The sequence below is a fragment of the Xyrauchen texanus genome, chromosome 15 (genome assembly GCF_025860055.1).
Source record: "Xyrauchen texanus isolate HMW12.3.18 chromosome 15, RBS_HiC_50CHRs, whole genome shotgun sequence".
NCBI lineage: Eukaryota > Metazoa > Chordata > Actinopteri > Cypriniformes > Catostomidae > Xyrauchen > Xyrauchen texanus.
This window is the reverse complement of record NC_068290.1, coordinates 25,351,793-25,366,736: the sequence shown is the minus strand read 5'-3', so window position 1 is coordinate 25,366,736 and position 14,944 is coordinate 25,351,793. Positions and strand designations below refer to the sequence as shown.

At 38.4% G+C, this 14,944-nt stretch overlaps 1 protein-coding gene across 1 annotated transcript in view; it reads right to left on the bottom strand.

The window, feature by feature from the left end:
* Positions 1 to 12,756, bottom strand: part of LOC127655972 (ETS domain-containing transcription factor ERF-like) — a 78,777-nt gene extending 66,021 nt beyond the window's left edge. Inside the window, exon 1 of the mRNA XM_052144079.1 lies at positions 12,201 to 12,756. Coding sequence (XP_052000039.1) covers positions 12,201 to 12,222 — 22 coding nt within the window. The 5' untranslated portion in view covers positions 12,223 to 12,756. The remainder of the gene's footprint in view (positions 1 to 12,200) is intronic.
* Between the last annotated feature and the right edge of the window lie 2,188 nt (positions 12,757 to 14,944).

Genomic DNA, 14,944 nt, shown 5'->3' with positions numbered 1-14,944 from the left:
CTACACACCCTAGCAAATGGGCCAATTGGTTGCTTAGGAAGCCTGACTGGAGTCACTCAGCATGCCCTCAATTCGAACTTGCGACTCCAGGTGTGGTAGTCAGCATCTTTACTTGCTGAGCTACCCAGGCCCCAAAAGCTAGATGGCTTTAATCTCACAGGCATTTTGATTTCAAATCATGTGGAGACAATAAAATCTCCTAAAAGATGAGTGTGTGTGTGTGTATATATATATATATACACACAGAGGCGGCGGCAGCCGATTTTGCCGGGGCTTCAGCCCCGAATGTTTTGAGTGTAGCCCCGAATGTATTTTGAAAAGTTGACAGACAAATATGAAACCAGACAATAGCCTATGTAAACCTCCGAAATCATAAGTTGCCTTATTTCATTGTGCTTTGGCTTTGCACATACTGCATACAGCCTGTAAAAATAGACATAGGCATAATCTAGCCTATAGAATAAGTTCCTTTGCTGTCGGTAGCCTATGGGCGACTCCGTTTCTTCCTCTCTGTTGAATATGCAGCAGGTAGGGGAGGAGCTGACATCAACTAACGTTACTTATTGGCGAGTTAACGGCAATTAGCAGGAAAGACAGCAAAAATGAAGCAAATGAGGCTTCTAAAATTTCCGAAAGAAGTCAGTGGGTAAGAATTCGCATTTGTTTTTGTCTTTAAAGTCTAAAGATCATCATCTGGCTGGCTTTCACCCACAGTAGGCTAAACCTCAAGACGTCTGCTACTGACTGATATCACATGTTGTAACCTCTAGCCTCGTGCTTAGCGCATCTGCCTCTCACGCTGTAGACCGCGGTTCGAGTCCAGTTTGGAGCATAATTTTCTTATTTATCAGGTGTTATTTTCTCTAAGGATAACCAATAAGCATTAGCATAAAATGTATGTGTGACTTGTTTTGTGATATTAGTTTGTTGTAAATATACACTTTGAGGGTAGCAAAGATGTGCCAGAATCAGGCATGGAAACTGGTAACAATTAATCAGTCACTTTACTTTAGAGAAAGTTAAACGTGAAACATTTCTTACCCTAATGATCCTAATGAAAGGATTTTGACAGATGAACATGGAGAATTATATACAATTCGATGCCATGGTGTGTCAATGAACTTAGACTAAAGTCATTCATGTATTGCTTTAACTTAGGATCTTATACATCATTTTGACTATTTATGTAAAAAAATTAAAATTATTTATATATAAAAAAATTTTTACTTCACTTTACTCACTATAATACAACTCTTTTGTGATGACTTTATTGTAATGTACATGAAAATTCAAGAATCATGATAGATCTTAGGGCAATCCCATTGATCTGCTCTTCCCAATACATTTTCTTCAATGGTATTGGTCTACACTTTGACATATGTAGCACTTGATGAATTGGTTGTTTGAAGCTGATTTGCAATAAGTTATGTGCTGTATCTGTTCTTTTGCATCACAGATGATTCAGGGAGGAGAGAGGATGTTGAGGATAGTACTAGAGTGGAAGATTTAGGAACTGTAGAAACAGGCCCAGCCAGAGCAAAACTCAAAGAATACCCTCTCACCAGCTTTGGACTACAGAGAAGTGGTTGCTAGTGTGAAAATAAAATTGTCTGGGCTAAGCCCCGGATGTCCTTCAATGCTGGAAACGCCTCTGTATATACACATGTTTACATTGTGGGGACCAAATGTCCCCCCACAAGGATAGTAAAACCTGAGATCACCTACCTTGTGGGGCCCAGCCAGCGGTCCACATGAGAGAAATTACATATTAAACATACTAAATGATGTTTTTTTTTTTTAAATGTAAAAATGCTAAACGTTTTCTGTTAGGTTCAGGGGTAGGGTTAGGGTTATAGAAATTAGAAATTATCTATAGTCTGTATAAAATCCATAAAATGCATGGAAGTCTATGGAGAGTCCCCACAATGATATAAAAACAAGTTTGTGTGTGTGTGTGTGTGTGTGTGTGTGTGTATAGCATCTTTTAGTTGAATGCTATCTGTATTCAAACGCGGAAGGACTAATCCACCTGTGTTCAGGAATGGCTGACACAGATCAAACATATGGACTACTTTTATTATGCTTGAACATATGGGTGAACTATATCTTTAAGAAGCAAGCTTTTCCAAGAATGTGATTCGAGTGTGAGAGCTTGTGTTCAAATAACTGAGTGAGCGTGCATGTGTGTTTGGCAGAATGCTTTTCCTGGAATGAGTAATGCCACACAGGCTGCAGTGATTTAAGCTTTAAGCAGAAATGTGGGAGGTCCACGTTTTTCTGCAAAACAAACTAGTGTCAGAGCTTTAAGAGAGGGAGTGTGTGGTCAACCATGAGAAGACTGCCCTATTATCGGTTGTCAATGCCTCGTCCATCAATATTTACACTTTGTCCATTATTCCAAATCAATATATATAGTCTACAGGGCTATATATATATAGTCTGCATCACTTCTGCACCTCATCCTAAATGAGTGAAAACAGATGTCCGAACTCTCATACACACAGTGCAATTATGTGTAAGCCTAATAACTGACTAATGGAGTTTCTCCAAAAGTGTAATGGAAAGCCACAGTATAAAGTTTAAACAATCGACAGAGAAAGTGGTTTAAAAATAAGTAGCAACGGTCACTTAACCTTTGATATACAACAGTTAGTTCCGGTCCTCTAATGTAATTGGACGAGAGACGTTCCATGGGCACTGCTGGTCTGACACCATCAGCAGTCCAACGCTTCACTATGTGTTTCAATCCGCTTGTGTTCGTGATGTTCTAAACTAAAGTTTAAGAGCAGTGCAGATCTGTTAAGAGCTTCTGTTTGTCTTTTTTTTTTTTTTACATTACATATGTTAGCCTGCAGGTGGTGGCAAAAGATCATTTTTGTGTGTATTATGAGCCATTTAGGTGACGTGAAGTGAATATGCGTCAACCGTTTACATAAAACAGACTGATTAATTACACAATGGGTGCTGTTTAAAAATGGCTGAGGACATTGCTGTTTCAATAGTGATCGCGCACCAGCTACCGTGAAATAGGTACAATTACCCCCACTTGGACTGCTATTTTTCCACTGAGAAAGCTGATCTTCAGAAAGCTGACAGCATCTCTGCAAGGAAATGGCAACAGGTGATTGCACACACTCCATCTCTCTCTCTCTCTCTCACACACACACACACACACACACACACACACACATCCATCCTGTTTATCCAATAACTTGTTCGAAACAGCACAAGCCATTATACTATTTCTGAAGTGACATTTTTGAATTACTAATGCAGATTCTGATCCGTCGTGTAAGAAAGTAGTTCCATGCACTAATGCATTTTTATGACTATACATTTTTCCTCATTTTTTAAAATTGACTTGTTCATTGAACTGTTGTATATAAGCAATATCACACTCGCAATTGTGCTATATGGCCCTAAATCAGCACTGCTGTGATTACCTGTGGCCATATCGCATTCTTGCTCATGTGATATTGCTAATGTATCTCATTAAAACATACACATTAACATTCACATACATGAAATCCTGAAAAAGACTGAATCTCTTTTATCCCTAGTTGGAGTTTGTGAATGATTTGTACTTCTCTGAGTAACAAATGCTAGCTAGTTCATTAAACTGTGTGATGAAAACTTAGTCTGGGGAATTTTTTTTCTGTTGTATCCCAGATATTTGGCTTAAGAAGCGACTGACACTGTGTTTAGTGTAGAGTAGTTTACACCAGCTGAAAAATTATATGACAGTTACCCCATAGGGATTGGTGCATCAATGAAACAACCAGTGATACGATATCGTCGATGTAACGCATAAAAATCGATGTAATATATATTCTTTATTTTGACACTTTAAAGGCAGCCATGTCCATACGCATTTCTTCCAGGCAATGCAGCAATCTTATAATATTCAAATTCTCGCTTTTATAAGCACTAAATATGCTTCCCATGGACACAGATGTACGCAGAGTGACTGAAGACTAAAGTTGCACTCTGCTCTAACAGTGAGCGCTCGTCAACTGAGCTTGCATCGAAATGTGACCTCCGGTGACAGGATAGCGCAGAGTGGCTAACATGCGTGATTAAATCAGGCTTCCCTTGATCTTGAGCCACATGCGGCCCATTTGAATTCTACCTAAGAATTTCCTATTTTAATGCGCTATGGAGCAATTCATCTATGTCAAACGGCTAAACAGTTTAGATATTCTGAACAGCATTGACGAGGGAAAAAGAAAACACCTGCCCTGCCCCAACATCAGTTACAAGTCTTTTCACATCTTCAATTCAACAGCTTTACTAACAGTTATCACAGTAAACTGTAACAGAATTTTTCAATACATCTTTTGAAGTAGCCGAATAGCAGATACTTTCCTGTTGAAAACAAGTCGTGGGTATAAATTTAACACCAAACCCATTTTTTTTTTGCTTCCTTTAGACATTTTCTTAAAAATCTAAAATACCCAGCAATTCTCAATTCAATCTTTTTTGGTTAGAATGGTGGAAACTTATATACGCCCAGTGACATTACACTAACGTACATTCCACAAACACACACAATAGCCATGTCAGTGATCAAATGAATGAAAAGCTCTTGAGGCTATTTTTTGAACAAAGCAAGCCAAAATGGGACTTTTTTTTTCTTCAAAATGGGGCATTTTAATTACCACAACAAAACCACAACTAGTCTTAACTATCACCAAAATGCAAAATAAGACCTTTTTTTTATCTGCAAGTGCTTTTCTTGTGTAGTTGAAAGAGGTGCTGACGCCCTGACACGAATCATGAATGCGGGTTCATGATTGCAGTAATGCGACTTTACACTACAAGATTTTAAGCCTGATTTTAGCTCGCCAACAGTTTTGTGGAGATTGCAGACAAAAGAATGAAACCGTAGGCAAATCGGAGCTTGCTCTGATGAGCGACGATGTCAGCAAGATATCTAGAATGTTAAATATATGGACCTGTCTGCGACATATGTTTTGACTGAATACAACAGCAGCGTTGACCTACAGCCAATGAGAGAGCAAGAAACGGGGCACGGGAAGTTTCGGTGGGAGGAGTCCTGATGTACCTGCAACAGAACATCAACTAGCATGGCTGCGGTATCAAGAAAGTCTCATTGGAATGAAGAAATGGAGGAAAAATTAGTGGAACATTGGCAGGAGCACCAGTGCCTATTTAATGTTTCATCTGAACTGTACCACAACCGAGTGGAGAAAGAGAAGAGTTGGACAGTCAAGCAAATAGGTAGATTTTTCAGTAGAAGGTAATTTTTCATATTATAACCAATAAAATATATGATGCTTTTAGGTTAGTGTTGTCAAAAGTACAGACTTCGGTACCAAGTCGGTACTGAAATGCCGTCTATCAGCGGACCGGTCCTGCTTTCAAACGCTCCCGTGTGTATCTGTGCAAGCGCTCGGTGAAGAGCGTCATTGATGTATATTTATAAAAAAAATTTGAAGCGCTGATCATTTTAGCCAATCACAGACATATCCGATGAGAGCGTGAACACAATGGCCAATCAGAGGTGTTTACGATTCCGCTCAACAGCGCTCAAAGCGTCACATTTTTTAAATTTCAGTATCGACTTGGTACCGAAGTCGGTACTTTAGACAACACTATTTTTTTAGGTGATTAATAACATACACATCATATTCTGAAATGCATAACATATGATCATACATTTGTTTTCGTATCTCGTATCACTTCTCGCGTGTACTCTGTAGTGAAACGTAATTTGGAGTCCAGGCAGAGTCGTCGGGGATTCGTCAATAGTGAAATGTTTTGTAATGTGTTCACCCCTGTCACGGATTCGGTGTGTGATTTGAAAACGATACGACTTCAGTGACAACACAGACAGTTGTGTAATATGAACGGTACCATGATCCGCCATCATTGAATGTCATGTGGTGTGTAGGAGGTATAACAAAGTGGATAGCCACAGTCTACCAGCAGATTAATATCATGGTGGAAGAGAGTTTAAGAGACTTAACGCCTATTGCAATGAAAATGCAAACTATGGGGAGACTAGAACATTCAATTAATCAAACTCCCACTTAGACTTTGGGAAACGTTTAATGTTACTTGAATTGGTGCTATTTTAGTGCATTTCTACCGTTATATTGTGGAAGGCTTTTTTGAAAAATGTAAATAATCTGTTATATTAGGGATGCACCGAAATGAAAATTCTGGGCCGAAACCGAAAATCCAGGATGCACTTGGCCGAAAACCGAAACCGAAATTTTTACCTATTTAAAAAAAAAAAAAAAAAAATGTTGTGTATAATTGTATTAATGTTATACTTTTTCATTAATTTCATGAATTTAATTAATCTGAATTGAAAAACTACAAAACAATAAAATAAATCACACTTTTATTGAAAGTAGCACAACAAAATTGGACAAAAAATATATTAAAACTATATTAAATATTCTTCTTCTTTTAGTTCTGTAAAAATCTAATTTTACAGATTTTATTAACAATTATCCAAATAATGTAAAGTTTTAGAAAACTATTATATGCAAAACAACAGTCAAGTAATGAACTTAGCTAACATCTTTCAAAAAGTTTAAATATGCAACAGTAATTTTAATTAAAACAACAGGCAGAACACAGAATGGTCTCTATTCCACTGATCTATATATATATATCTATAATATATAATTATATATATAGATCAGTGCTCTATTCTGTTTATGTAAACGTATGTACACTTTAAGTGAAAATGATTGTGCAAAACAACAGTAATTGAACTAAATCCAACCTCAACTGTAAACGACAGATGTATCCTCAAGTGAAGAACAAGTGTAATGTAATTGCTATACACATCATATTGGACCGCTTTCTATTTAAGTACAAGTGACAGGTTTCTCTTCAAGAACAAAAGTTGCTAAACTTTCTGACAGTCTCTCCTGTCAGAAAGCTCATCAAGAACATGAGATGCTGCACTGAACAGTCTCTCACTCTCTGTGCTGGTGCTTGGGCAGATAAATACCTGTGCGCAATCCGCGCAAGCAAAGGAAAGCGGTGTTTGTTTATGCGCCCGTAGTCAAGGAGATTGTCGCTTCTGGCGTAGTTCAGATAAATACGTCTCAAGTTGTGTTGTAGCTGCGCTAGTTGTGACATTTTCCTGTAGAATCTCTTGCTGTATTCTGTATATATATATATATATCTTGAAAGTTCTGCTGAATAAACACTGCAGATCGCAAATTTGATGTCCTTATCAGAAACTTTGAAGAATGTCCACACCGCTGACATGATCGGCCTTTGTTTGGTAGCGCTGTGATAAGGGCTAGATTGAAATCTGAGCACTGAGGGGCGAGGCGAGGAGGTATATATTTTCGGCTCATATTTTCGGCCTTTTTTCTCTTTCGGCCGAAAACCGAAAGTGCTGAAAGTGCCATTTTCGGCCGAAAATTTTCGGCGCCGAAATTTCGGTGCATCCCTATGTTATATTGTTACATATCGTTTTGTTTTCTTTCTTGAGAAAGAAAGCTGTGATTAATTGCAATTAACTAAGAAAAATTATATGATTAATCGTGATTAAAAAAATATATTGACTGACAGCACTAGTTTATAATTTGCACATATGTTGTTCACGATGTTGTATGTTTTTCATTCTAGCAGATGAGAAGATAATGGAGAAAAAGAGGAAAGAAAGAAAGAGAAAGGGTAAGAGAAAGGGAAAAGGAATGACATTGGACCTTTATAACTTGAACAAACAGGAACCTTATCAAATATTGTAAATCTATAGTTCTGATTTGAAGTAATGGGGAATTGCACAGAAGAATTTAGGAAATTAGATAAGGAAATTAAACAAGGCTGATGTAGTTCATACACTCTCAAGAGTATCAATATGTGCTTGCGGGGTGGCATCAGGCCATTGCCTTCGTGGCATGTGACCAGTGGGGGCAGGGGCTTGTGCTGGAATGCAGGGTTAGGGGTGCAGCTATGGAAGGTCATGAGGTCAGGGTCATACACACACACATGTTCACCCTCCCTCCCCCCTTCATACACAGTGGTCTCTGTGCTGCTGACAGTCCATAAATGACTCCAAAACATGGCCACTCTCGTTCGTATTCTACACTGCCCCCATAACCCACTGACATGGCAAACACACACAAACCACTGTGCTCCCCTGTCAGAGTGGACACACACCATTATTGTTCTCATGGGGTAAAAACAAACAAAATACTATTCAACCCCAGAAGACCTCATTCATCCCTAGAAATACACCATCCGTACACTTCCAGTGAACCAATTATTCCCAATGCTCCCAATTTAAGGGACAATTTCTCCCTAGGTGAGAAGTATAAAAAAAAGTTTACACCTCTTAGCATCCACAACACATGCAGTATCACTGCAGTTTTTAAAGGGACAGTTCACCCAAAAATTCTGATATAATTTACAGTTACATACAAAACTGTATGATTTTTTCCATGGATCACAAAAATAAATTGTGGTGAAATTTTGCTTTTGGTGCCCAAAGGCCTTAACACACGGTTTGTATGGATTACTATTATGACACTTTAATAATACTTTATAGGTGCTTTTATCAAATTATTTAAGCTTGAAAGCTCCTGCTACCATTCTTTGTAATTGCATGGAAAAACACAAACAGAAGCCTTTATACTTCAAAATGTCTCTATTTGTGTTCCACAAAAAAAGAAAGTCAAACATGTTTGGAATAACATGAGGATGAGTAAATGATGACAGAATTATTGGATGAACTATTCTTTTAATACAGTTTCACACTTTAATGTCAACTAAAAACCCTGCCACCATGTGTTACATTTCCAGGAGCATTCTTGAGTTCCATTTGTGTCCTGTGTGACAATGTGAACAAGCGATAAAAGGCTGCTAATTATTCCAAATGAACAAACAACTTTGCTTACAGTGTGGGTGTCAACAGCATACACAAACACACTGGCTTACACATTAAATAGGATAAACCAAAACACATTTTACATGAAAACTGTAAAAACACCGTAACTACACCATTAGTGAAACTAAGAAAAATGTTTTTAACGTTTTTAGTTAATCCATTACTAAATTTTCACACAACTTTCTCTGAATCAGAGTATAGTTGTGAAACCCATTTGTCACAGGACAGATCATAACTAAATTTTGACAAAATGTGTAGTTACTGTGTTTTGGGTTTTGTTGGGCATTATGTCAGAAATAAACAGCCAAAATTGCAAATTAAATCTGCAACCTTAACAACTGACTCTTCACTACCATCTAATGAGACATTGCACAAATGACAGGGTTAGCCATTCAGGATACTGCCCTGCTAAATACACACTGAGGCCTGCTGGGTAGACCATAGACACTTTCAGATATTACAGATTAAACAAGTTCATACAGGGCAGATGAGTCTATTTGTGAATAAACACTCCATATGGAAAAGAGGAGAGTCTGGAGAGTTACAAATCATTCTCTGAATTCATGGAAAGTGGCAGTCAGAGACAGTGAGGAACTGATAAGAACATTGTCTCTTATCTAATGTGATTCATGAGATGAAAGCTTTTCGATGAAGGCGGTAGTGTCAGTGTTACGAGGACTGACATTTCAAAGGACTTGATCAGGATGCACACCATACGACACTTCTGTCGCTTCCCATGCACATAACAAACCAAGGCTTTCAGAGAAAATGCTCTCTCACCATAATGCCCTATATATTTATACCGCTTTGGGTGTTTGCAGGTAAGAACACAGACTAGAGAGATACTGAAATCTGATAAAAAATGAAGCACTCAGAAACCACATCCTATACTCAGTACTGTATCTTTATCTCACTCACATGCTCGCTTGCTTGCATACTCAGCAGCTGAGCTCACCTCCTAACTATCGAGGTCAAAATGTGGCCCGCACAGCCGTAGACTGATAAAACCGCAAGGCACATATAGTAGTAGTTTACTACTATTTGTAGTTTACAAATGCAGGACATTTGGAGAATAAATTAAAGCTTCTAGAGCAGGTCAAGAAGTCAGCTATTAAACTTTTTGTGTAACTTTGTTAAAGGGAAAGATCACACAAATATGATAACCCTCTCATCATTTATGCTGGACACAAATAAAGATTTTTTGAATAATATCTCAGCTCTGTTAGTCCATTCAATGCAAGTGAATAGTGGCCACAATTTTGAAGGTCCAAAATGCATATAAAGGCATCATAAAAGTAATTCATACGACTCCAGTGGTTTAATCCATGTCTTTAGAGGCGAAACGATGAGAGTGGGTGAGAAACAATATTTAATATCAATATTTAAGTCTTTTTTTTTTTTTTACTATAAATCTTCACTTTCACATTCTACTTTTGTTTATGACAATTTGAATTATTTGTGCATATCACCACATACTGAGCACAGAGGAGAATTTAGAGTAAACATGACTTAAATATTTATCTGTTTCTCACCCACACCTATCATATTACTTCTGAATTAAACCACTGGAGTCGTATGGGTTACTTTTATGCTGCCTTTATATGCTTTTTGGACCTTCAAAGTTCTGGCCATCGTTCACTTGCATTGTATGGCCATACAGAGCTGAGATATTCTTCTAAAAATAAAAATTTGTGTTCAGCAGAATAGTTTTGATATCATCATCTAAAAGGCTTTCCTGTGAACCTTCTGTGAGAAATCTGATTTTCAAATGTGTTCAGATATAATATTTGGTAATTTGCCATATTTTTGACACAAACATGATATTACTGGGATCCTTAAAAAAAAAAAAAAAAAATATATATATATATATATATATATATATATATATATATATATATATATATATATATATATATATATGCATATATACATATACATATAGAAACATTTAAAGACCCTACTCTCTAGTCTAGACTCCTAAAATGTGGTGTTTCGCTAAAAAAAAAAAAAATGTACTTGTGAGGGAGGGGAGGACAGGGTTTATAAAAGTGAAAGTGGCCATGACGTGCTCACGGTTCATTTAGAGCAGGACACTGCATAAAGCCCAGTGGCAAAACTAAAACGCAGAGCGCGTTTGCACAAAGAAGAGTGGATGGAATGTGGAATTAAAGCTCGTTAAACTTCGAATAACGTGAGTGGAACTGCTAAGAAAATCGTGGCAGTTAGTAGAAAAGGAAAGTAAGAGAAATGAGGAAGAGAAAATCATCCCATTATGGATTCCACTCCTTAAAACGGCTGCTGAAACTCCCTATATTTGGCGGGACATAAACAATCTAACAAGTAGATACATGTTACGAAATGAATCCTCGGGGCAAGTATAATAACAGTAATCGTGAATTAAAACGTCCAGGCAACAAGGAACCATTTATAACAAAAGTAAGCGATCTTTTTACCCTCTCTTTGAATTTAAATCGGTGCGCCGCTCTGTATTATTAGTGTTGACTTGATTTTATTAGCTTAATTGCCTATAGTAAAGTTTATTTAAACACCGGGTAACGAAAACATGTATCAAATTCAGTGCTTAGACAGCGGGCCTTCCATTTTGAATGTGCCGTGCTACTCGTAATAAGCTCGCGCTTGAACTACGCACAACTGGCACGCGCATAGCGCGAGAATCATTTTGGGAGAGAAAGGTTTTTTACATTTAGTCCAGAATCAAAACTGAGCCTATACCCATAAATAACAAAGTCACGAGCGCTTTGAAAGTTGTAGCCATTCAACAGGTTTAGTGTGTTTTGCGCTGGCAGGACTGGAAGAAACTGGGAAGCAGACATTAAGTTTGAATGTAACTGTTATAGCAAAACGGCAAATTTAACCTGTTAGCCCCAGAGCTACCCGGACAAACTGCAGTGGACTGAGATTTAAAAACTTCACTGACTAGACCGCAACACTTCAGGTCATTTAAAGGAATCTGAATGGGCAATACAACACATTAATTCGTTGTAAGGTTGTAAAACACGATTAAAGTCAGTAAAAATCCTTGAATCTCTTTAGAATGCGGCAGGTTATCAAAGTAAACTTGATCGTGTAAAAATGGATCTCTGAGTTGAAAATGAGTTGGTATGTCAGAGTAATAAATCCTGTGAAATACCTCGATCCACTGTCAACTCTTTTGTTCATAAGTAAAAGTCAATTGTCAGGAAATTTTGACATTGGTTGCGGACTACAATCAAGAATTTATTGTCAAATCCCGTTTCACAGACTCAACAAGCTGAAGAAGTTGTGGTAGCACTTGATAATGAATGCTTGGGTAACTTACCCGAGTCCCCTTGGGTTTTCATGGTGAAAGTTATCTGCTCCTAACAGAGCGAGCTGGTTAAAGTTGTCAGTTCAAAAGTGGCGAGACTCGGCCTCTCCCTCACCCTCCTCTCCAAAAGGTAATTTTTGGTCAAATGTTCAGCGCTGTTGTTGCTCCCTACTGTCCGATCACCGGCTGGATTGAGTTCTCTCTTTCCACGATCACTCCAAATGCTCCGACAGCGCTGAGTTTGGAAAGTTGCCCACTTCTTCCACTAGCGAAACGGGACGGGTGCAGCGGAGTTCCGAAACAGCGCTTTCCTGTCTGTCCCGGGAGCGAATGATACAATCCCAAACACGGCAGAAAAGCAGCACTCTGCGTCTCCCTGTTACATACGCACTCTCTTCTGCCGAGTTGATGATTTTGGCAACGTTTTATCCTTCTGTTAGTATGTCATCTGGTCTCCCGAGGCTCGCCATTCGCTGTATATCAGTTAGTTTCCCATTTTCTCTTTCACACCGACTTTTTTTTTTTCCTTCCTCCACTCTCCCTAGTCTGAAACAACTCACTGTCTCCTCCCCCCATTTCTCTCTCTCTCGGGTGTCGTGTTTCGCTCGCTGCTGCCGCACGGGGCCGCCCACACGCACGGGTGAAGGAGGGGAAGAGGGGCTCGGGCATTGGCTGAGTCACGCCCCCTCACCACGAGCCGAGGCTGGCGTCACTGGAGCACGAGGCGTCGTTATGGAGACCGACATAGCCACTGTCCGTGATGACATCATTTCCGCGTCCTACGAGCTGCAGACGAGGCCGAACCTGAGAGATACAGCGTCATCGCGTCCGTTAACGTCAGCAACTAGTGTTTTTCGATCTAACTGTCCCGTTGTCTCTTTCATTTTACGATAATTATCTACCCCCATCAAGAGGTAGGCTAATATTTCAATTAATTACAATTATCCCGCAAGAACAAAACAGATTTAACTGGCTGATAAAGGGAAATGGTTCTTTATGCCACGTTAAGATTCAAATATTCAATATCAAATAGTAACTGTTTTTATCTTACAGGGAAAATTGAAAAAAATTGAAAATTCAGCCATTGTTTACTCACCCCGTGTTGTTAGCCCTATATGTCTTTCTTTTTCTTAACACAAAGGGAGAAATATTTTCACAACTGTGATGTGTTATTTAGCAGCATAAATCTAGCAAAACATTTTAGATGATAATTTAGTAAAATATTGAGTGTAAATTTATAACATTATGCTTTTTATTATATTACCCTGAAATTAGTTGAATAAATAATTACCACATCTGTGAGGGGGTTTCTATTACAGCTGCTGAGAGAGTGACAGTAAATTTGGCATCTGCTCCCATTTTACTGCTCCCATTGTCTTAATCCACCGCTCTCTATATTTTCCTCTTCTGGAAAGTCATTCAGATGTAATAGAGGATTTTTTCTTTTTGTCTTGGAACAAATGGGTAAGTGAAAATAATATTTGCTGTGATCTCCCATTCACTTCCATTCACTGCTGTCGAAGTTTACCCAGCAATCGTTTACTTCTGCGTTCCACAACCCAGAAAAATGTCTGTTGTGAAAAGATTTGCTCAGTGATGACATACAATGGGAGTTTATGGTGACCACCTCTACAAGCTTCAAAAGAACACACAAGTATAATTCTAATAAGTCTAATAAATTATTCCATGAGACTCAAGTATAAGATAAGGTTTGGTGTGAAACAAACCAAAATCGAATGTATTATTTAGTAAAAATGTTTACTGACCGTTATTCTCCTGTGCATGTTCATGAATCAGCAGCTCTTTGCACAAGAGCATCAGTAGTTACGCATCATGCGCAAGATGGGCGCATTTTGTTTTGCTTCAACAGGACCACCAGCAATATTCGGTTACGTACGTAACCTCGGTTCCCTGAGATGAAGGGAACGAGACATTGCGTTTACTGATGTATATGGGAGTGCCTTCATACACAACCTATTTGAAACCTCTCTACAATAACGCCAATATTCTAATATTGGCTATGGTGTTTGAGCCCAGCCTGTTTTGGCGCGAAACTGACCGCTCGTTTCGGCGTGAACTGACCACTAGTAATGTGCACAGACACCATTTCCTCATAATTTTTGACTGAGAACAAGGAGCGCATTGCTCGTGCCTCTGAACTCTGAGTCTTTTGCTGCGGCTAGCATTCGCAATGTCTCGTTCCCTTCGTCACATGGAACCGAGGTTACATATGTAACCGAAACATTCCCTCACGACTTCAGTCCATTTGACATTGCGTTTACTAACATGCATAACCAGCTGAACAGTCCAAGTTATATTTAAAAAGAATTTAAACAAAAAGATAAGGCTTGGCCTTATCCCCCTCCTCGGCTGATTAGCCTGATTTTGGCCTCCTCGGCTGATTTTTAGCCCCACCCTACTGGTCATCACACTAATCCTTTAAGTAAATATTGTATATGTATAGACATTTTAAAAGAAGGTGTATGGTACAACAGGGCTAAAGGCCCCCTGGGGTAAAATGCACTTTTGATTTTATTTTTTCCCAAAACACTAAACAGCAACAAAAAATACCACAGTAATTTCCCAACACCTGTTTGTCACTATACACTGAAAAATATTCCTGATCCATGAAATTACTGCTTGCAATATCTAAAGTTTGATTTTGAGGTAATTTGATTTATTTAATAATTATATATTATATAATAATAATTAATATAAAAGGCTCTATTGCCACCTTTTTACTGAATTATAATCAA